The sequence below is a fragment of the Takifugu flavidus genome, chromosome 13 (genome assembly GCF_003711565.1).
Source record: "Takifugu flavidus isolate HTHZ2018 chromosome 13, ASM371156v2, whole genome shotgun sequence".
In the NCBI taxonomy this organism is placed as follows: domain Eukaryota; kingdom Metazoa; phylum Chordata; class Actinopteri; order Tetraodontiformes; family Tetraodontidae; genus Takifugu; species Takifugu flavidus.
Genome location: NC_079532.1, coordinates 12,957,985 through 12,981,129, shown reverse-complemented (window position 1 = coordinate 12,981,129; position 23,145 = coordinate 12,957,985). Strand labels below are relative to the sequence as shown.

General features: G+C 43.4%; 1 protein-coding gene and 1 long non-coding RNA gene across 2 annotated transcripts; one reads left to right on the top strand and one right to left on the bottom strand.

Moving 5' to 3' along the window:
- Positions 1–8,278: 8,278 nt before the first annotated feature.
- LOC130536498 (uncharacterized) lies at positions 8,279–12,151 on the bottom strand. The gene is made up of 4 exons (XR_008953362.1): positions 12,032–12,151; positions 10,087–10,173; positions 8,839–8,924; positions 8,279–8,743 (listed from the first exon to the last, which is right to left on the bottom strand). It is a non-coding gene; the product is annotated as an uncharacterized LOC130536498 (long non-coding RNA).
- On the top strand, positions 11,433–17,802 carry lrrc4.2 (leucine rich repeat containing 4.2). The gene is made up of 2 exons (XM_057052489.1): positions 11,433–12,888; positions 13,042–17,802. Exon 2 carries the CDS (start codon positions 13,154–13,156, stop codon positions 15,146–15,148), a length of 1,995 nt encoding a protein of 664 aa, XP_056908469.1. The 5' UTR covers positions 11,433–12,888; positions 13,042–13,153; the 3' UTR covers positions 15,149–17,802.
- The last annotated feature ends 5,343 nt before the right edge of the window (positions 17,803–23,145 follow it).

Below are 23,145 nucleotides of genomic sequence, written 5' to 3'. Positions count from 1 at the left end.
TGATAGCAGGAGTCTTTTATCCCCTTGGCAGCCTATTGCTTGTGTAAAACGCATTTACAATGTCAATAAAAAACCATTTCTAATCATTTGCCAGGCATGTGAGTATGAGCTGCCCAGGGTGGTGTGACAAACACATTTGCCTCATCTACCCCCCCACGGCTCAGCTCCTTTTACATTACACAAACGCGCGCACGCATGTTTAATAACATTAAGGTGCTCAGACACACACACACACACACATATAGATCTGCAGAATGACAAATGCACCTCTGGGCGGGAGACTGCTGGTTGTCTGTTGGTGTGTGGTGAATTCTGCAGACACGTTGTTCTCGATTTAATCCATCCAATGCTGACGGAGCAGGAAGACAATGTTGAGAAAATCAAGTATCCCCTCACGTAACTGATGGTCTCTTCTCACACCTGCTGTCTAATACACCTCGCACAGGTAAGAAGCGCTCACACAAACACGAAGGATCCCTCTTTCGGCTGCACGGCTCACCTCTGGTCGATACGGCGCATGTGGCTGCTACTCGTGTCGATACGGCTGAATCGGTCCCCCGCTGGTCTGTTTCCATGATGAAAATGCATTGAATCTCTCCTCGCCGCATGTGGCGGGCTGCTCAACCTTTTTCAATGCCTTTTTTTAATGAAAATATATGAAATGAGTGATCAATTCATCTGAATTTACAATACAATAATAATTAGATATTGATCCTTAAAATTAAGCTATTTATTCCTTATTTTTCTTAGTGCCTCCAACTTATCACACTATCAAAAATATACATTGCCGTGAGGAATCAACAGTGTTATAGTTATAGAAAGAAGTGACAGATTTTTGATTTTCCATATAATTTAACAAGACTAAGAAAAGGGGGAGGGGGTGTTTAACATAGTCACTATGATAATAATAGAATGATTCTGTTTGCTTGGTAGAACTTTGGATATATTTTGGAGATGTTATATATCATATATTTTGGATATATATTACATAATTTTCATTATAAAGGTGGTTTGAGGTGTCACGCTTTGAGAAACGAGTCAGTTGAAAATGTAATGGCCCAAAAACCAGTCAGTGTGGAACTCCAAGATGTTCAGTCACTAGTTTAAAAATGTGAAGTGTTTCTCACTCTTTATTCGACTATTTCAATCTAAATCTGATTCCACATCAAAGTGTGATCGTCTCTAAATAATTAAATTAGACCCCAAACCTCCCCTTTAAAACCACAAACCTCCATTTTCCCTGGATTCTGGTGTGTTACCCCTGTGGTGCCTCTTTTTTGATGGCTTTCTGTTCACGAGTGAGGAGTCCAGGACACAGAAGTGGATGTCCTGTCCCTCACCCCACAGGGGGTACTTCTTTGCTCAAGTTTCAAAGGCAAACAGAACCCCAGCGTGGGTGCTAATGGGCCACGGTTATGGGGCTGTGTGTGGACGTGAGTGTGTCTTTGCATGGAGAAAAGAGCGGGAGGTTATTCGCGTCTGATGTAACCTTTGAACACCGGAGAATCGCCCACGGTCCAGCAGGCACAATATGACGCCGTGTTTGCTCAAGCTAGTCCCACTCTCCTCTGTTTGTGGGTAAACTGCAGCGCACGCACTATTCTATAGTGATTTGTATGCATCTGTGACCTATGTGGCTCCCTCATGGGGAGGTATTCATGCTGGCTGTTAAAGTAATGGGCTTTTAAATGTGGTGGGAGAAAAGTGGCTCCCATCAAATTAGCCCCATATTCAGCCCCACTTACAGCTGCTAGAACAGCGCATCGCATCCTTAGCAACCGTCTTGCCGAGCTCTTCACAGGACAAGAATTGACATGTTTGATGGCACATGATTCCCCCACTCCTCCCTCCTCCACACACTTTTATTCATCCATGCAATTGCAGTGTAGGAAAACAAAGTTGCTACATTTTATTTATCTCTAAGTGTAACTCTGCCCCATTTTCTACACACCGAAGGCCCGTATGGCAAGTTGTGCTTCTACATGACAGAGCGGGGTGGCGTGCAACATTTCCCCTCACCCTCAGGTCCCCACAGGCGCTATGTGAGTGATTTTTTACCTTCAATTTTTAAGGCGGCGGTAAGAGCGAGACCAGCTGCTATTAAAGTGCCGGATAGGCTGTTAGCTTTGATTGTATTTTTGTGTTGTCCCCTTCTTGTGCAGATGGAATCTAGATTACAGTTTAAAACATGATTTAAAGAGCTTCAAATGGGTTACCGTTATGTTACACTCAGGGAATGTCTTAATTAAACAGTTTGTGCTATCCAAGAGGCCACAACAGATGTGCCTGACTATAATGTGCACACAAGTGGTGGGCCAACAATAACGAATGCACTCGAGTACATTAATATTGCAATTAATTGCACAGTTCATGTACTGTGATTTTAATTGCTCTTTATGTAACTTTCATTGGTTATTGTTGCCATATACCACAGGAACAGGGCTAGAGGAACCACAGGCTGAAGCATTGTCCCTTAAACGTAGGAAGAATGGAAGAGTTCAGTCTCTGCATCGACCACAGAGCTGCGCTGAATGGACTCTAACACCCTAGTTATTAAAATCAATATCAATAACTACAATTCCTCAATTTAATATCAGCTCTGCACTCAATCAATGGATATGAAATTAGCTTGCCTCCAGAGCTTCCTAATCCCCATCTCCGGGCACGGCCGCGGGGCCTGAATATGCAGCGCATCGGCAGAGAACATGGAGAACACCTTTGATAATGAAAAGAGCTCATGGAGAAATGATACTTCAGATGTAGCTTCACTCTGCAGGAACACTGGGAAATCGTACAGAATACAGTCGCACAATTAAAAGTGATTCTCTAAGGGGAGCGGCTCATTTACGCTGGTCTGTCAGCTGCAACATGACTAAATTCAGGTTCTTTTGTTTCCCCCCACCCCCAGAAATTTAGCTTGTTACTTTGGCGTAAACTCAGAACTATTTTAAGTCTGTTTAGTGGATGTGTTTATTGCTTTTTTAGCCTTAACAACATTAATACTCTCTTAGTACTGAATATTAGCGCTATGGATGTTTTTCTAATTATTGACTTCACATTTATGCAGAAATTCACGAAAACTGTCTCAGAGGGGAAAATAACTGTAAAAATATACATTGACACTGCGCATTTTCAATAATGCAAATGAAAACAAAAAAAACCCCATCTGCATGCATATTCGATGGTGATTCTAATTTGTTTAAAACGAGCAGGATTATTTTCAGAATGCAATTAAGCTCTTTACATCTCCCCCTGCGACACGTTGCTACGGCGCATCAGAGTGATGGTTCCAAAATAACACAACTCACGTTGTAAAATTTAGTAACCATCTGTGTCTGTGTGTGGCAGGACAGATATGAAGACAAGCCGAGTGTCCACCATTCTCTTTGTGTTTATTGATATTAAAAAGAACACTGTTCCACTGCTGATTCTTTTGTATATTATTCCTCATTGGCTTTGGAAAATGTAGATTCATCCATGTTGGCTTTGAGATTTAATTGCCTGAGAGTCTTGTGCGGCGTGCCATCCTGGGTTTTAACGGGATGGAAAGCGAAATCTGATCATGATGAGCCATAAAAACATGCAAAACCATTTTAATCCTGTGAATTCTGCATATGAGCCAGTGCAAACACAAAAGGGATAGATCCGTTTAATTAAAGGCAAGAAAAACCGACAGATTTGCAAATTTGAATTATGCATCTGGCCACTGAAAACAAACAGGACTGAAGTGTTGCCCTGCAGTCACGGATGTGTTCGTGTTATTATTTATCCTTTCAGAAAATTCGCAGCAGCTGGAAACCGTATTACTGGAATCTCTAAACACACAACAAGACACATTTGCAATTAATGAGGGACATTGATGTCCACAGAGATGAATCATACCGGGACACAGTAAAAAAACACACACACACACACACACACACATCCAGGGGGTGAAGAGAGAATTTGTGATGACTCAACATGTTTAGAATGTACATGAATGCAGAAAGATACATTAGTTTTGAAACCCCGATGGTCTGTGGCTTCATCTGAACGTGACATTCGGGCTGTTTTGAAGACTGGGTGACATTTAAATGACATACACTGAGAGAAAAAAATCAAAGAAACAAGATTTAGATTAAGGTTTATGGTAAGAGTTAAGGATTTAGTTGTGATGTGTATTAATGTCCTCACAAAGATAACAGAATAAGGGTGTGTGTGTGTATGTGTGTGTGTGTGTGTGTGTGTGTGTGTGTGTGTAGTTGCCCTCAGCAGTGGGGCGCTTGTAGATAAATGGCCAAATGGTATTGACTTCAATTTCGAAAATGCTGCCCTACACTTTTCTCTTTACAACATCGTGGGCACCCCGGGGGGGTAGAGTGGGGGCCTTGGGTGGGGGGTGGAGGGAGGTAGGTGGCAAGAGCTGCTGTGCCAGAGGAAACATATTACTGAGGACCACAAGCACCAGCTGGGGTGGATTTACTGTACCTACGGGCAAGCACACATGCACTACTACACAAACCTACACACACACACACACATACACACTGAGGACATCCTCCACATGTCATGACAATCCATTTAATATCTTAGGAATGAGCCACACATGCTGTCACTGTTGAAATACCGCGGCGACAGAGTGACCTACCACGACAACAGATGACTGAAGCTCGGCCACGGGCTCATATGTCACAGCCAGTTTAGGCTTCACGTCACGGCTGAGTTCGGTCTCATCCGACCTCGCTGCGCCTCTCTCTGCGTGCAGAACCTGGAGAGGCTTCACGAGGCAGATGCAAAGCTCTCGTAATTCATAAAACAGACTGGCGCCTGTGCCGCGCGGCTCAATAACCTTCACAGATAGCACAAAATGGACGCTGTTAGAGAAAAATATTATTACAATCATGATTACAAGCAGATCGCCACATCCATCTCTTTCAGATGTCAGCAGGGAATAGTGTGTTCTAGTGTCCACATTTGAATTCCATTCATCCAGTCTTTACACGCACACACACACGCACACAGCATCACTTCACAAGACATCAAACATTGACAAAGTCCCTTTTTAGTGCTGCCTGTTGGCACAGTAACTCCAGGCTAACGAAGTCAAACGCTGGCAGAATATTAATAAAGACAAGCCAATCACAGAGCTGCATGTGGGAATGTTATTTGCATATGAGAGGCTCGGGATTCCATCCAGCACACTGCCTTCATACACATCCAGCAGTGCGAGATGCATATCTGCATGCAACTTTGCTGTTCGTCGCCGTTTCAAAGGGCCTGCGAACATTTTTATGGTAAATAAATAAAAGTAACGCATTTGACTGGTTCACTGGTGACTACCCCCCCCTTCCCAACATCCACTTTACAGCTGCCATTTACAAGCCAGGATGCCTGATCACACAATGTGCTTGATCCCCGGAAAGAGTCAGTTTGAAAGAAAGAGAGAAACCCATGGCAGGAACTGATAGCAGTTATTTTTCTTAAATCACTTCTGAAATTCTGAGGGATATAGAGCAGGGGTCCCCAACCACCGGGCCGCGGACCGGCACCGGTCCATGGATCAATTGGTACCGTGTCGCAAAAGAAATAATTGGTTTTATGCATTAGCTGAGTCTGAATGATCTTGTATTTTGAAAGACATTTTGGGAAATGACCGGATTCTCTTGGTTACATCTTAAGCGCCAAAATTGGACCCACAAGCGAGCAAAATGAGTAAGAAACAGACGTCTTTAAAAAAAAATGAGAAAAAGAAAAGCCCCAATCAAGCAACGGGAGAAGAGCACTGTTCCAAGAAAAAGAAAGCTTTTGACAGACAATATTATGAGTTCTACTGAAAATATGGATTTAACCCGGTAGGTGATTCCCGCATACGAATCCCACTCTGCGTAATTTGCGGCGACTGGCTTGCTAATGAGGCAATGAAGCTTTCAAAACTACTTCGCCACTTGGAGACCCAGCACACTAGTTTAAAAGACAAGTCCCTGGAGTATTTTAAAAGGAAAAAAAAACAGGAACACGATGGGCAGAAGAAGGGCCACCACATCAGTAAATGTGAACGCACTGAGAACATGTGGTCCAGTATTCTGGATTAAAGTCATGGCAGAATACCCTGAAATCGCCACCACAGCACTGAAAACCCGGTTGCCATTTCTGACATCCTATCTGTGTGAAGTGGGATTTTCTGCGGTGACAGCAACTAAACCAAAACAATGGAGCAGACTGGGCATAAGCAACACACTTGAGTTAAAATTTTCATGAAAATTAAATTTTCTTAAAATTCGTCTATGTAGCGTATCTGTGGCTTATTTTGAAGGGACGTTTCAACGTTATCGTAGCGAGTAGGAGAGAGTAGCGCCTGTGAGTCTTTGTGGGCACACTTATCCGGGAGTTCAACCCCGCCTCCCCGCTGCAGTAAAATTGTCCACGGTGATAAAAAGGTTGGGGACCACTGATATAGAGGATAAAACGCATCCCAAATCTACAGCTACAACAACTGCTGGGGAAACTTTTCCAACCGGTTGCAGACTTCGCTCTCAGCAGTAAAAGTCTACAACAATTGGACACTGAAGTTAGAAAACAGCCAATAGTGCAATTGAAAGTTGATCGACTCCTGCGTGAGCAGAGAAGCATTGGATTGGAACGGGGGCGACATGTTCTGAACAGGTTCTGGAGCTCTGCACATTATCCTGACCCAGAAGTCAAACAGATAAACAAGGCTTTAACAAAAGAAGCCTGATGAACACGGCCAGCCCCTGGAGTTTGTGATTTAAAAGGGACACAATTTGTGTTTCTCAAGGAGGAGGAAGGAGCCAAATAGAAAGACAATAAAAGAAAAAAAGTTTTCTAGGTGTTCCTTGGGTGTCAAAAGTGTCTTCATCCTGTCTAATATAAGATATATACTGTACAAGACTGACAATTAACTCTACGCCGGAGTACACTGCTTGTATACTAACGAGTAGCAATGACACATTTTTATTTCAACCTCACAAAATCAATTAGAGCACTAATGGGATACGCAAATATAATTAATTAGGTTTGAGCAGCCAGACGTGAAAACAAAAATAGATAAATAACACAACCTGCCGAAGGCTAATTTCCGGAGGGCTTTTATTTATTTATTTTCCTCAGTGTGTGTGTGTGTGTGTGTGTGTGTGTGTGTGTGTGTGTGTGTGTGTGTGTGTGTGTGTGTGTGTGATTAATAGTTTTTAGAATGGTAATTGTTGTAATCAATGAACCAGACATGGAAGGAGCTAAAAATTACCCAACACTAAGGGATCATAGCCACCAACAAAAGTGACGGTGTGTTTGGCAAAAGCAATGCGGCAAATCAATCTATATTATACAAGCAACAAAAACCACTACTGGTCTGCAATTGTGCCAAGACAGCCATGTGATGAGCACACTTACCAATTGCCTCTCTTTTTGTCGCCATGTTTCACTGGACCCATATGTCAGCTTTTTCAACCTATTGGATTTTCCCCTTCTTTTTTTTGCTGGCCGTTTACATCCCAAATTCCAAATACCTGCAGGGATTACAGTTGAAAGAGATCAATAAAACCGATCGAGCCGCACTGTTTCTTCTAGGGGCTGTTTGTCAGACAGCATGTGACTTCAGAATGATGGATTTACAGAACAAGATGGTCAGCTTTTCGGGTGTTGACGCCAGATTAGCAAAACAAGAAAACACAACATGGACTCCAATCAGCAGATGCGTCTATTTGTGCTGCCAAATCTCCATTCTGCCTCTTTTATGTCCCTGCAGCATGAACGCTCATCAGTCATATTTGTTTTTCTTCGTTTTCTCCCCACAAAAACATACACCACCCCGATATTATCTGCTTATGATTACCAAAAGAAATGATTTGACGCTCTTTCACCACATTGTACACCGAGCACTGTCAAATCTACATTCCCTTGGTGCAAAAAGTTTATTATTTGAAAATCCAAACTGTTTTAAGTGCTCTGTGTGTTAACATGTGTACATGCAATATTTACCCATTTGATGCAGTGTTTAAATTGTGATAATTAGCGATAATAAAAGTGAATTTTGAGGTCATCTTTCTTTCTCTGCTCAAAACAACACGCAGCTTCCCCCATTGGCATTACTTTGCAGACACACACAATATTAATGGTGTACTATAGCAGCACAAATAACATTTTCATCCACAAAATGAATGCGCCGCAGAGAGGATACATCTGCAAAACCTTTTTGTCTCGAAGAAGCAAAGGTCATCCACTCTTGGAAAAAGAAAACATTATTTATCCTTCAGGAAACACTCATTTCATGACACACACGTGGTTGGAATGGAATTCAATTGGGCTTTATTGGAATAGCATCAATCCCAAGGTTGTCCTGGGGTGCTGTGGAAACACAGAACCTGACACCTGAGCATGTATGAGTGGCGAGGAAAAATTCATATTTAACAGGGAGAAAGCCTGAGCAGAACCTAGGGCGGTGAGGGTGGGGGATGGACGTGGTGGCTCCTGTTGATGGCTTTTGACATATGACTTGGGGAATTTGAAAGGCCAAGAGAAGAACCAGTCTCTGTTGTCCGTTGCCAGATGCAGCTTGGTATTTTTTAAGGCAGCTTTGCCAATTCTACCAATATTTTGTGTGCTGTGATTCCTCTTTGCATGACGTCACAGCACGTTCAGCCCACAGTGAGGGAATCGGTACATCCTGGTGAGAGTCAACTCTCCTCAGACCCTGGGTCGATATGGTGCTGACTGTGTCCGGACAGCTAATAAATCACCTCCCGCCGACCTAAAATGGGTGGTGGGAAGGGTGGTGGTGAATGGGGAGGGGGAAGGAAACCATGAGCGAGGGTTAATGAATACAGGCCGCATCGATCTGCTTACTGGTCTCCTCTCAGTCACATCGGCTCCTCTATTTTCAGGCCAAATGCTGCTCCAGCACTTTGTCGAGCTGCCACGACGGCCATGGGCTGAGTGGCGAGGGATCCACGGGGACCAGAAGAAGGTAAGGCAAGGTAATGGCAAATAGTTACAGCTAATTAAATCTGTCAGTTCTAACTACAGGAAGGGGCGAGGCATCACCGGTCCCCGACAGTGACTAAGCAAGAGTTGTTTCATCTGTCCTACAGCTGAACAGCTCCAAAACTGAGTGGGTGGCCATAATGTGGCTGGAGTAGACACACGGTAGCAAGGCTATTAGTCACAGCCTGCGACAGTCTCGACCCTTATAGAATGCGTATTTGGGCCACGACAATCCAACGGGATCACAAATCCTGTGTCGAGCCTTTGGAGTTCTTTCTCTGTGGAAGGATGGACTACTGGCCATGAAGATCGGTATTTAACATTTGCTTTGTTTTAGTATTAACACACCTATGAAGGTATATTGTCTCTCTATAGTACCCTTGAGTATTTCTGCTCACTGCTTTGAATCTGCAGATGTTTACTAGAAGACACCCCGGTATAAACCTGGCACCCATCCTTCAACACGTATTCTCACCTGCCACTAGTGTTTAAGCCATCTATGGCCAATAAGCATCATTCTGACAACATTTAAAAAAAAAAGAAGTTTGTTTTGACAGCTCCTGTCAAACAGGAAAAGTAAACATGGCGTCCATCATAAAGAGTTCCACCGGAGTCGTAATTGTTAAATCTGAAGTGCCCGAACCAATAAATCTAGAATGTTTCCGAATTTATTGCGCAAATTTTATGGAAGTGACATGCGGGTCAGATCACGGTGATTCTGCAAAAGTCATCTTGATTTACCGCACAATGTCACGTTTTTTTTTTTCATACGGCCATAAATCATCTCACAAAACTTCATATGAGGTTTTTAAAGGAGCAACGGGACTGTGCTTTCCTCATACAAAAGCCCTCTGGAACCCCATAAAATGGCCAGAGAGATGTAGAGACGGTGGGTGCATATGTCACCGTTCCAACTGACCTTTCCATGGATGTCCATAATTGTATTAACGTTACATCTACATTGCATCAACTGCAGACATCCATTAGCTGACCAGCTCCGCCTCCACTAGCTTGACCATTGGATAATTCTAGCTTACACGCTGCACTTGATTCATAGTTAAAGTTCTACTAATTTTACTGTTTTTAATCACAGAAAGTGTTGAAATTCACCTTTGATTATCTTAAAATGCATTTTATGATGTCAGAATGTCGTTGGCCTCTTTTTCCTGTTAGGGTCACAAGGGTCTGTCTGCCTTCCTGCAGTGAAAAAAGCAACAATCAGTTCACAAATATCACACACAATTACGGTAATGGTTTTTTTTTGCAGTTAATACACAACTAACTATATTTATCATGTGTTTAAAATGTAAAATATAAATCCAAATACACAGACCTTTCCTAATAAATAATAATTGAATATGTTTTTCAGCTACTTACTTTACTTGTAATATTCCATTTATTTGTTTGCATGTGAAAAATAAACCACATGCTGCGGCACAATTCCACAAACACACACACACACACACACACACACACACACACATATATATATAATAACTTCAGATTAATAACCAGCACAATACAGGTGACAGAGCCAAAGAAGAGGAGGGGCAGAGGAGACGAGGGAGAGAATGTGGTCATTAACCAGAGGCAGAGACTCCTTCTCCTGCATTCAAATGATGCTTAATCCAGCACTATCAACACTCCTCCCTCCCCACCTTCCTCTCACTCTTTCTCAGACCCTCTCTTTTGCATTGCTCTGCTCCTGCAGTCCGTTCCCCCATCGGTCTCCTTCATCTGTCTTCTCTGTACGTATTTATCTCATTTCTGTCCTCCATCTATAGGCTCCTTTCCCCCCTATTTCAGCAAGGACGTGAATATATTGCCTCCTGCCTGGCACCTTCTCCCCCCCACACACACTAAGTCTTTTTCCCTCAATCACTCCATCTTTCTTTCTCATCTTTGTGCGAGATAAGTGTGCAAAAGCTCTTTCATCGCTCTCCTCCCTGAAGAGAAGTCTGTCCGGCACACAGAGGGAAGCAGAGTCAGCGTTTTGAACCTCTGTGTTGTCACGGACGACCTGGCCCAACCCTCATACCCACAGAACGCTCAAGCAAACTTCTTTAGGCATACCATAAACTCATTAATCAACTTTGTCTATCTTTTTTGAATAAACAGTAATCGAGTGATTGGATCGGACCTTTCCTTGGAGACAGATGCTAAAACCACTCCAGACTATACAGCGGATGCAATGTTTCAGTTTTACCTACAGCTGGGGGGGAACTCGAGGTGGGGGACCTGGAAAAAAGCAACATGAGTGACCGTAAAAGTAAAGGAAGGAGGCGAGGGACGGAGCGCGTGAGGAACAAGGCGAGAGCGCGGACGAGGGAAGGAGATAGTTGCAGTGGAGGGAGGGTGGAGGAGGCAAACGGGAGGAGGGGAGGTTGAATGTGTTAATACACAGGAACACTGCATCAAACCAATGCACTGCTCAGAGGCTGGCCGAGCAGCTGAGAGGAGTGCGTCAGCAGTACATTCACGTTCCCACTGAAGGACAAAGGGAGGGAGCGAACGTCTTAGCTGCCTGCAACACCAATAGACGGAATAAAGCAAAGACATAGATTGGAGAATAAATAAGATGGGAAGACGAGGAATGAAATGCCACTCTCGCTGCTCCGGCGACTGTGGGCTGCCTGTTTGAGCGTCGACTTGCCTCCTTCTCTCTATCACGCTGTCTCTTACACACTTTCTCCTTTGTGCACTCTATCTTTCTGTTGCTCCTGATTTGTAAGTGACTCTCTCCCTCCCTCTCGCTCTCTTCCTCTCTCTCCCCCTCTCTGCCTCACTATCTCTCTCTCTTTCTGTCTCTTTTTCCATCTCTCCCTCTGTTTCACACCGGCTACTGCAGTAGTCACCCAACCAGTGGCAAGTCTGACAGCCACACACATGGCTCACTGCTACAACTTACTACCTCAGCGCTGGAGGACAACTACCAAAAAAACACGAGCGAGAACCCTGCAGGAGACAGCTGGAGGGAGAAATTGTGAGTGGAAAGAAGAATCCTCGCCACCGCTGATTTTGATTTTATTGGGATGAGTATACGGAGCTCGCTTACCACACTCCTCCTCTCAGCATCAGCATCTCTTTTTTTCCCCTCATTGCAGAAGAGGACAAGAGCTCTCTCTCTCTCTCTCTTCTGACAGCCTTTTGCGAAGCTCCAACAGCGCAGCGCATCCCCTTCTCCACCCCACCCCCACCCAGGAGAAATAGACGGATTACTGCTAACTGTGCACACGGCAGCATGCAGCTGCTCTGACCAGGGCCAGTCAAACACTGGAAGAAAAGAAGAGGAGCGCAGGAGAGGAGGAGAGGCGGCATTTGACTCTGCCGGGAGTTCCGTAGCCTTTTTTCTGTGTCACAGTCTCTGTCACAACGGGGCTAATCAGTGACCGACTAGCCCTTGGCAAAGTCACAGTAAGGGAGCTCACGCCACCAAACAGGCGACCAGCCGATGAGACAACATATGCATCGTCAGAGCATCAGAAAGGTTTTTTTTTTTTCATTTCTTTTTGAACAATTTTTCTTCACTTGGTTACTTTTTCCTCTTCTTCATTGCCACATTTATCTGCGTAATGGATCATCATGATTTATCAGCAGTGGAGCTCTACTGTGGAGTCTGCAGCTTGGCAGGGGCAGTTAGTGGGGGCAGGAGTGATGCAGGGACTTGCTCAGCCTTCATGGCCTTACCTCTGTCTGTGAGGGCTTTTTATGGTGCACCCAGTTTTTAATACCAGGAGCCATTTTGTTCCCTTGGTTAATCGAGGGCCACCTTACAATTTGTAGGAGATGCTTAACAGGAGCTCACGAATCTTGAAATCGTGTCCTTGATGGAGACGCCAAATGAAGATGAAATGTGTCTGTTGCTTTCAAAATTTGGAAGGATGCTAAAAGGACAAGTTTTAAACTGATGAGGTAAGTCACTGACACTGCTGTGCAAGCTTTTTGCTCTATTGCTGCACTGCTTTCACCCCCCTCGCCTACTTTTCTTGTATTAATCTCTCTCTTTCTCTGTCTTTCCCTCTTATTTTTTTACTCCTTCCTTTTCCCTCATCTATTACAACGTAGCATTTCCCTGTGCTGTCGATGGAACTTGGGAGCCTTGAGGCGCTCCAGCCAGGCTAAGGTGGTCTGTCCTGTCCTGTCCCCCCACCATGCAGAATAATGAGCCCTCCGCACCATGAGTCCTCTGGGCCAGGTTAGTGTGCAGCCTACCTGGAACACAGCCCTGATTGCCGTGCTCTCCCTCATGGTGCCTGCTCTCAGTATGTGCCAGTCTTTGGGCCCTGCATCGGGTTCAGTAAACCCGCAGAACTGTCCGGCTGTGTGTTCCTGCACTAACCAGGTCAGTAAGGTGGTGTGTACCCGCAGGGGACTGAACAGGGTGCCTCCTAACATTCCTAATAACACCAGGTACCTGAACTTGATGGAAAACAGCATAGAGACCATACAGGCCGATACATTTAGGCACCTGCATCACCTGGAAGTACTGCAGCTAGGCAGAAATGTTATCAGGCAGATTGAGGTTGGGGCCTTCAACGGCCTGACCAGCCTCAACACTTTGGAGCTGTTTGACAACAGGCTGACAGTAATACCGAGTGGAGCTTTTGAGTCCATGTCAAAGTTGAGAGAACTGTGGCTTCGAAACAACCCCATTGAGAGCATTCCTTCCTATGCCTTCAACCGCGTCCCCTCGCTGATGAGACTGGACCTGGGAGAACTGAGGAAGTTGGAGTACATCTCTGACGGGGCGTTCGAAGGCCTTCAAAACCTCAAGTATCTTAACTTGGGGATGTGCAACCTTCAAGAGTTTCCTCATCTGTCACCACTGGTGGGATTGGAGGAGTTGGAAATATCAGAGAATGTTTTCCCAGAACTGAAGCCTGGAGCATTCCGTGGGCTTAAAAATTTACGTAAACTGTGGATTATGAACTCTGTCATTACTACCATCGAGAGGAATGCGTTTGACGACATAACAGCCCTGGTGGAGCTGAATTTGGCCCACAATAACCTATCTTCCCTGCCCCACAATCTCTTTACCCCACTGCAGTACCTGGTGGAGTTGCACCTTCATCACAACCCGTGGCGATGTGACTGCGACGTGGTGTGGCTCGCCTGGTGGCTCCGAGAATACATTCCCACAAATTCCACCTGCTGCGGACGCTGCCACACCCCGATCCATATGAGAGGACGTTTCTTGGTGGAGGTTGATCAAACCACCTTTCAGTGCTCTGCGCCGTTCATACTCGACGCCCCTCGAGACCTGAACATCTCTGCAGCTCGGGTGGCAGAACTGAAGTGTCGCACAGCCGCCATGAGCTCAGTCCGATGGCTTCTCCCAAATGGAACTGTTCTGACTCACGGCTCGGATCATCCACGGATATCGGTCCTCAATGACGGCACACTAAACTTCTCAAATGTTCTCCTGTCTGACACAGGGATCTACACCTGCATGGTGAGCAACATGGCAGGGAATTCAAACGCCTCAGCCTACCTGAACGTCAGCAATGCCGAACTAAACACATCTAATTTGTCTTATTTTACCACCGTGACAGTGGAGGTCTTGGAACCAACGGTAGAGGAGACCCCTAAACCTAAACCTACTGTCCCTGCTTCGCCCTCTGTCTTTCAGCCTGTTTTCATATCCACACCTACTGTGCTATTTCAGAACACACAGACTCCAAAGCAAGTGTCAGTTCCAACTGCCAGGGTCCCGATCGGGCCAGCTGCTAGCCTGGACGAGGTGATGAAAACCACCAAAATCATCATTGGATGTTTTGTCGCTGTTACCTTACTGGCAGCTGCCATGTTGATAGCATTCTACAAGCTGCGTAAGAGACACCAACAGAGGAGCACTGTGGCAGCAGCCAGGACCATAGAAATCATTCAAATGGAGGAAGAAGTTCCTCCTGTCCCACCGCCCACATCGGGATCTAGCGGCTCAGATGACACAGGATTGGTACTGCCTACCTTAGTGGAACACAACAGCAACACCTTTAAGCCTGGGTACGTGTCCTCCTCTTCCCGGCAGGGAGGCTATGGAGCTCACTGGACCCAGAACAACTTTCTTCATCGCTCAGTCAGACAACATCACAGCCATATCAGCACCATTGGAGATCCCTACATGATTAAGACCACTCATGGCAAAGAGAAGGTTCAAGAAACCCAAATCTGAGTGACGCTCCCAAGGGATCTATCAGTGACTCAGCCACAGCATTTCCTTTCCGACCATCTGTCCATGGCTCCATGCAATAGAATGCACAAAGAACAAAATGGTGACTTTTTGTACAGATGTGCAAAACAAACAGACAATTTTGTTTCTTGTACATGCCTATACATAAGTATATAAATATAAAAAAGATATATCGGTGAAACTATTGCCAGGCAGTGGTCAGACATGCAGATTATATTAGAAAAGAAAGTAATTTGAAACTATTTTCTAATAACTGGTGACTTCTATTTAAAAAAGGATACAAAAGATAGATTATTGCTTTTGTGACTGATTATAGAAAGTTGTATCGTTATCGTAGAAGGAGGCCTTCAGTTTATTTTCTTTACTTTTGACCATATTTATGATGCAGTAAAAAAAAGTCTTTATACATTCACCAGTTTCTAAATACAGACCCTAATATAAGCTCCAGTTTTTATCGTGCCAAATATGATATGCAATAAAATGGTATTTCCAGATTAAGGATCACAAAAAAGCGGAGTCTAAATGTATAGAAATGCAGTTATTTGTGAAAGGATAGTATTGTAATGGCACAGGTAGAACGTGCCGTTCAGTAGCTATCAGCCAAATGCTTTTTGGACTGCAGTGGATCTCTGCAGCTACGGTTTAACCCTCAATTCACTGGAGAAAGGCTGCATTTACTGTATTTAACAGTGCCAGTGCTTCTTAGTTTGTAGCGTATATGAACATGTTTATTTAGTGTGCACATTGGTTCTCTGTTGTTTTAACTGGCAAAGCTGAAGCAGAGTCTAATAACTGTTGCTGTTCGATCATTGGCTGCATTTTGCTAAAAAAAAAAAAAAAAAAGTTATTTTCTGTTAAGTTTTGTGCTTCTTTTAACTGGCTTGTGTAGTGTTTAGGGCTAATTTCATAATGCATTACAGCAGTTGCCTGACTTGTTTCTGCAAGGGCTCCTTCTGATGTTAAGTTCTCCAATGAACAGACATGTAGTGCAGCGATACAGGGCTTTGCTGACCGTTCTGCTCAAACAGGAAGGAAAACAAAACAGAACATGGATTTAACAGAGGGGAAATGAATGTCTGATTCTCGGGATGTTCCTTGGACAACACTGAAAATGACATTGGGTTTTTTTTTCCCCTTTTTCTTTAACAATTGATTTTCAGCAGCACTATTTTTATGGAGAGACAAAGGAAGCTATGAAAAATAAAAACCTTTGGTTTGTATTTCTTTAATCAAAACCAGTTTGATCTGATGGCTTTGTTTTTTGTTTTTCTTTTCTTTTTTGTCGCCTCATCTCTAATACCTTTCTCTCCCATTTGTGTCTTGTTTAATGGTAAAGGCTGAAGGCAGCATTGTAAATTGTATCACAAACACCCCGTATACGGTCCTATGCATTTACATGGTGTCTGCATGAATGGGTCTTTAAGTAACTGGCATACAATGCTGCATTATACCTCACAGTGGGGCTCTATGCAGGTCAGATAGGCTGTTGGTCTTTGATGCCTCAGCTTAGTTTTTAACATTGATTTCTCAGTGACTGTGAAGAGGAAAAAAAATACATGTATCCCACTGTTGTAGACTTTGTGGGTTTCTTTCTTTCTGACATGCTTCTCTGCAGTTTATAATTCCCACTAGGATCTGATATTTATCAAGTAAAAAAACATATGTGCATTGTGTCTTTTTTTTTTTAACAAGAAAATCATTGGTGCCCATTCACCTTGATATGAGCACAAAATGGTCATACAAAAGCAGTGCAAGTACTTTCAGTATGTAGATGAAGCATCTTATTTAACAACGACCGGGGGAGAGTAAGATTTTTACTCTTTTTTTGCTGTATGTGTTCATGCTTTTCTAATCAATTTGAATTATATTGATGTCATGTCAGCTTAAAGGTCAGCTCTGATAAATAAGTGTGCCTAATGTGGTGACTGAAAGACCAAATATGCAGTACTCTGCAGCTGCTCTTTCAACCATCCACCAGTCCCTATTTTGATTTTATGTGATATATATCATAGTATATTTGCTACGCAGAGCGCGCATTTATACCATATTATACATCTAGGTTATGTGGAGACAAGGCGACGTTAGTGGGTGAATCCAGTGACAATCTGTCAATGTTGAATGTCTACAAGAGGTGCAGTAAAGCCGAATGGGGATGGTCAGTATGTAACAGTGGGCAGAGTTTGGGGGATTTAGATTTACCTGAATCGATAAAAATCATGTTTAAAAAACAAACATGCACACGCCAGTATAAAAAGCATCATTCTAGACTAAATAGTCTTCTACAACCAAGCAGAGACTTGAATCCACCTGGCAGTTGTTTCCTTCTGCTATAGTTGGGATATTTGTGGCAATCCAATAGAAAAGTGCAGAATAAAATGATAATTAAAGACAGCTACTGTGAGTGTTGACACCGAACAGTCTCCACCTAAAAACTTCAAAGAACAAAATAAACACTTTTTGAAATGATTGAATTTTGAAATCAATTTTTGTAACAATGAAGCTCTGTGATCATAGACACAAGTCACGAACCCTACGGGGTCACTTTGCAGGACGGGTGGTTCACATTTGGTGGCGATGAAGCTCCTATTTGAAGAGTTTTGGCTTTAATTCACAATAAACTGCACTGATACATTAAACATGGGCTCCTGCTCTTGGAATTCATGCTGCTGTTGTTGCACACATTAAAGGTGCAGAATAATTCCGATAACAGAACGGCCGCGATGTCAGAAAGCCACGACAGCTGGTCGCCAATCGTGTTCACGTGCGACACCTCGGCGGGCACCTGATGTCATTGTATAACACAATGTGGCAAACATTGCCGACCCAGCCAAATAATCCGATTCACTTGTTTCCTAGGGTCTGACTTTTTTGTTTTTCCCAGCGCCTGGGAGGGTGTGAGCGCCGTTGGGTTTCACCAAACAGATGGAACTCTTATCAACATGTCAAGTACTTCTACATTGTCTTTAATGTGTGAGAGCAGCACACTGCTGGAAGCTCATGCACTGCCGGAATGCAATGGCCTCCCTTTTACTTTGACCGATCCGAGGCTTCTTAGATGTTCAACTATGTGTGGGTAGAGAAGGAGCGGAGCTCTTGTTATTTCCCTCAGTTGAGCGCGGGCCTTTTCATGTGCCAGATACCCAGCAACATGCGGAAAATCTGCTCAAACTACTTTTTTTCTTCTCCTCTTCCTGCTGTCTGTCGTTAATGAGTCAAGATGCCCTCAAATGAATACACTCTTTAATGGGGAATGAAATGAATTTTGTTGTCCCGGTGACGGGGGGGGGGGTCGATGAGGATGCGGGCTGGAATAACAGCTGCGTTCAGTGCTGAAAACAAGGGCTCAGACAAAAGATGTTCCTTAAAAACATGAATAGGGTTAATGTGAATATTTTCTCGTGGGTGGCTTTTGTCTTATCTGCAGAACCAAGTTGGCCTTTTTCTTTGAAATTGTTGTCGCTAATAAGCTGTGAATATGTCTTTTTTAGAACTGCTGCCGTCTCTGCCGCTCAGTCTCCCCCTTTCATCATGCAATAATTGACTTAAAACCATTTGCGGAAACCTTTTCATTATAATTTGCTGTATTTTAAGACAGTAGCCTCCTCCTTCTTTGTCCTTCTTGCTCCTTATCTTTTTTCTTCTTTTCTTCCTCATGTTATCTCTTTTGACACTAGCTTAGGCTTGGCACACGCTCTCTAATACCCACCTTTTTTTGGTCTTTTTTTTTTGATTTGTGGGCATTGTGTTACTGATAAATCTGAGGGCAAAGATGTGAAGCATCTTTTTTTTTCCTTTTTTCTAGAGTACTTGGTCCAAAGCTCACCAGCTTTTCCTCTCTGCATTGGCAAGAGATGGAAGGGGTGAAAAGAATGGCTAACACACTCCATTTGGCTCATCTTATTCAAAGTTGATAGGATCAGCAGAGAGACAACGGGGAAGGGGCTCGGATAAGACTCTGTGACTTCTGTGCGGTTAAGGGTTTGTTTGGAACAAGTCCTTGAGCCTCAAGATCCCTATCTGTTAATGAGTTCTGTATGAGGTGTTGGCCGCCTGGCGGGCCACAGCACCTCCGTCACACTTCCTCCACTGACTGATGCCTTTTCATGACCACAAAGGGATCATATGAAATGATCCGTGGTCGTCTGAGAAGTGCTGAATGACCTCTACTAAACTCTAATCCCTCTTGACGCTTGATTAGTCAGCTTATACCTGACCAAGCTCTTGGGCTCTCGGTCTATACATCTGCCTTGTGCCGATATGTCCAATATTACCTTTAGTTAAGACTCTGTCTGCTTCACATAGAAATGAAATTATCGAAGCCACACGATGGAATGAATGTGGGCCGTAAAGTACATTTTCAAATAAAACAAAGGGAACGATGTTACGCAACCTTGCAGGGTCAAATGTAGTTGTGCATAATAGTTCAGCTGTAACTAGAAATGACATGTGAGTTCTGACAAGAGTAAAGCTAGCGATAGCTGATTCCAGTCTGTATAATTGTATAAAAAAAAACAGCAAAAATAGGCAATAACAGCAATAATAGGGTGAATTATAACCATTTGTTCATACCATCGTTGTTACAACAGAGAAAATAATAATGGAAGACTGTTGCCGTCTCACTGAAGCATTTTGTCAATCTGAAATCAGGTGCATTTATCTCCATTGTTTGACGGTGATTACTTCAGCTGGAGGAAAGAACAATTCTTAATTAACTCATAGTTCATTTTTGATAATGTCACCAGCTGCAACTACAGCACAACATTTTTCTCAAAGGGCTTCTCTTTAGTCGGATCTAGTGGCATAAAATCCCGAAGCTGGCTTGACTCTATTGTGATGCTACAAAAATTGATGGAATTATGGAGAATTTGTCTCTTGTTTACCTGTGAGCTGTAGCTGCTATACGTCACCTGTGAACTGTGTGTGTGTGTGTGTGTGTGTTTAAGTGTTTTGTGTCACCATCATTGTGTGCTAGAACAGACTGGGTGGAGTTGTGCAAGGCTTAAACACATACTGCCTGACTTGTGTATCACACCCAGGGACACACTCAAGCACTGAGGGCTGCTGCACTTAATTTATTTATTAAACCTGCAGGAGAAAGAACATACAAAGCAACTAATCGCTTTGCAATTAAAAGGAAATGAAGTCATGACCACAGGCCAAAATGTAAAGTCACTCAAACTGCCCTTGATTCAAATATTCTCTTGTGTTAAAAAGACACAAGGCAGAGTTATTCATACTCTCTTACTGTCAGTTCTTTCAGTTGGTCTGAAGATACTTTTTTACTCCCGAGTCTCAGTTTTTATGCTTCTGCATGTTATTTTGTCGGGACCTTAATGTCAGGCACTGTAATGCAGCTATCTACAGCCAAGTGATTCGATCATGTTTCACGGTGATGACCATAGCCTGGTAATAAACAGTAAAAAAAATGGCTGTTAATCACAGAAGGACTGGCGGAATCTGATCTGTCTGACAATTTAAAAGGATTTTAAAGGAATTTTGAATTGGAAAGAATTTAACCGTGGCCTAACCACTGTTATAACCAGATATGTGGAGCCGTGCAAGAGAAAGAGAGAGATAAACAAGCACTTTAGTGGAGGTTTCTTACACTGAGCTGGTTTGTGCACATAGATTCCTCAATAGTTCGGCAGCTAAAGAGATGCTTTTTAAACATTTGACTTCCGTTTCCTTTTCTATTTTGCTGAATTGACCCCAGCAATAACATTCATGGCCTTGCAGTTGCTATGGTTCCCCTGCATTTCAGCACAGTGGTGATACGCTGTTGAGGAAATTGTGATAGACAAGGGTCGGCATGAATAGGGAGCTTACTGTGACTTACGAGGGGTCTGTATTTATTGTAGAGGACTTCTGATAAGCAGCCATACCAAAGAGAGCTGAACTGGACTATTTGCTGACTAGAACGAGCCAGAAACACTAAAGAGGTGGGAAAAATGATGCACGAGTTAAACTGCTATAACTGTTTTTAATACCAAATACCACTGAATGGATTTAAAACCTGTTTGGTTAAATTTTTGATCAGGAGTAGCAAAACAAAGAAACAACTTCCTGAGGTCTGATGCTGGTTTTATGTACCCACAGAGATGCAGTTTATGGTGTGTCAGCTCACACTCACCACCGACGTCCTGCCAGTTTCCTCAGAACTAACATTTATGTCGCTTTAGCCTCTGACATAATAGATCAACCAAAAGAATGAATTTAGCATGTTTAATTTTACTTTATTTGCTCTTACAAGTATATGAAAATAGTTATTCTCCACAGGTCGGTACAATAAACCAGAAGTAACAGATTTAAATCAGCAGACTTCATTTTGCTTTTTAAAGTAATACAGTAAAATGTCTCCTGCCGCCAGCAGCCGATTGGTCACAGGCACTCACACATCAACAAAATGTTTAGTCAGTGCATGAGCAGACAGTGCTGTGGCAACAAAATGAACAGTGGGGGACACATAAAAATGAGCCGGAGTCCAGAGCCGAGTGCAATAAAAAGAGAAAATCCCAGGAGGAAAATACTGCTTACGGCTGTAAAATTACAGATATCTTAGCCAGCAAGATTGATGCAAGAGAAAAAAAAATCTATCAGGGGCTGCAACATTTTGCTTTCCCAAGCTGATCTTGATTTAAAAATGGTAAATAAGGAAACCAAAGTCAAACGATCTATTATCAGGCTCAAATATCACCATCACCTTAGTTATTAACTGTCTCATCAGTCAAAACTGGCCACGTTTTCTGTGAAACATAAACTCATTGCACATATTCAATTTAGTGACTTGGCCAGTCACTCAGTTTAACCGACAATATCATTTTGGCCACATTTGGCCAAGAAATATTTCAGTCTGCTTTGCTTGCCTGTAAATCATCAATATTATAATTAGCACTATTGCTGCAGTGGACCAAACGAGCCATGTCTGTATGGAAGTTGCTTATGCAGCCTGTCTGTCTGTCTGCCTGTCTGTCTGCCTGTCTGCCTGTCTGTCTGTCTGCCTCTCTGTCTGTCTGTCTGTCTGCCTGCCTGCCTGCCTGTCTGTCTGTCTGTGTGACGAGATGTGTGGAGAAATAAAAGCCACATGCTACATTGATATACGCGTCAAATGGGGCTTGACAGATTTTTTTAGCATTAAATTCCCACAGTTTTAAGATGGGTCAAATTTAAAAAGCAGGCCTTGAAGATATATCGGAATGGTCTTGGATGTGTGCTCTGGGGCTGTGGTGATCGACTGCTCCGTCCCAAATGATCAGGTGTCACATAGCTTGCTACTCTCTCCAGTTCTTCTTATCTCAAAAGCAAATGGGCTCTTGTAAACTGCTGGTATGTCGATAAATAGCACACATGGATTATTGGGGATAATTGGCCATTCGAAAGTGGCACAAATGTGTTTTCCTTTCACTGCCAGTTGTGTTGTGCAGGGTATCTGTCATCCGTTTGTCGGAGCAGATGTGCACCTGCTTGTACAGTATCCGCTTGGAAGTGAAAACAAGCGTGATCTGTAGCGCTTTTGTGGTATTAATAGGGCTAAACGCAGAGTTGCAGCTATTTTCCTCCGCCTGCACGGCAAACTACCTTATCTCTTCTAAACACTCCGGTACAGTTCTGTCAAATCAAATGAGCTAATTGCCTCAGTCTCCTATTCTTTCATTCATTTTATCTCCTTCCCTCATACCTCCTGTTCTATCCACACACACTGTTTCTGCCTCTCTGTCTGACACACACTTTCTAAATGCCTTTCCTTAATTTGGATTCTGTCTAAGAATTGCACCTTGTCCTAATTGCCGATGCAGCTGAGTCATAGCCTTTCCTTCAGGCTGTTTTCTTGAAGTGACTCCCTCTCAGCAACAGCTCACCTCCTTTAAATTCTCCACTCTTCATTTAACCTCTGCTGCCAACACAGTATATATGTTAAATATGTTTGATTTGTTGTCTTTCTCTCCCGTCTCCTTCCGCCTGAATCTTTGTGGCCTCTCACG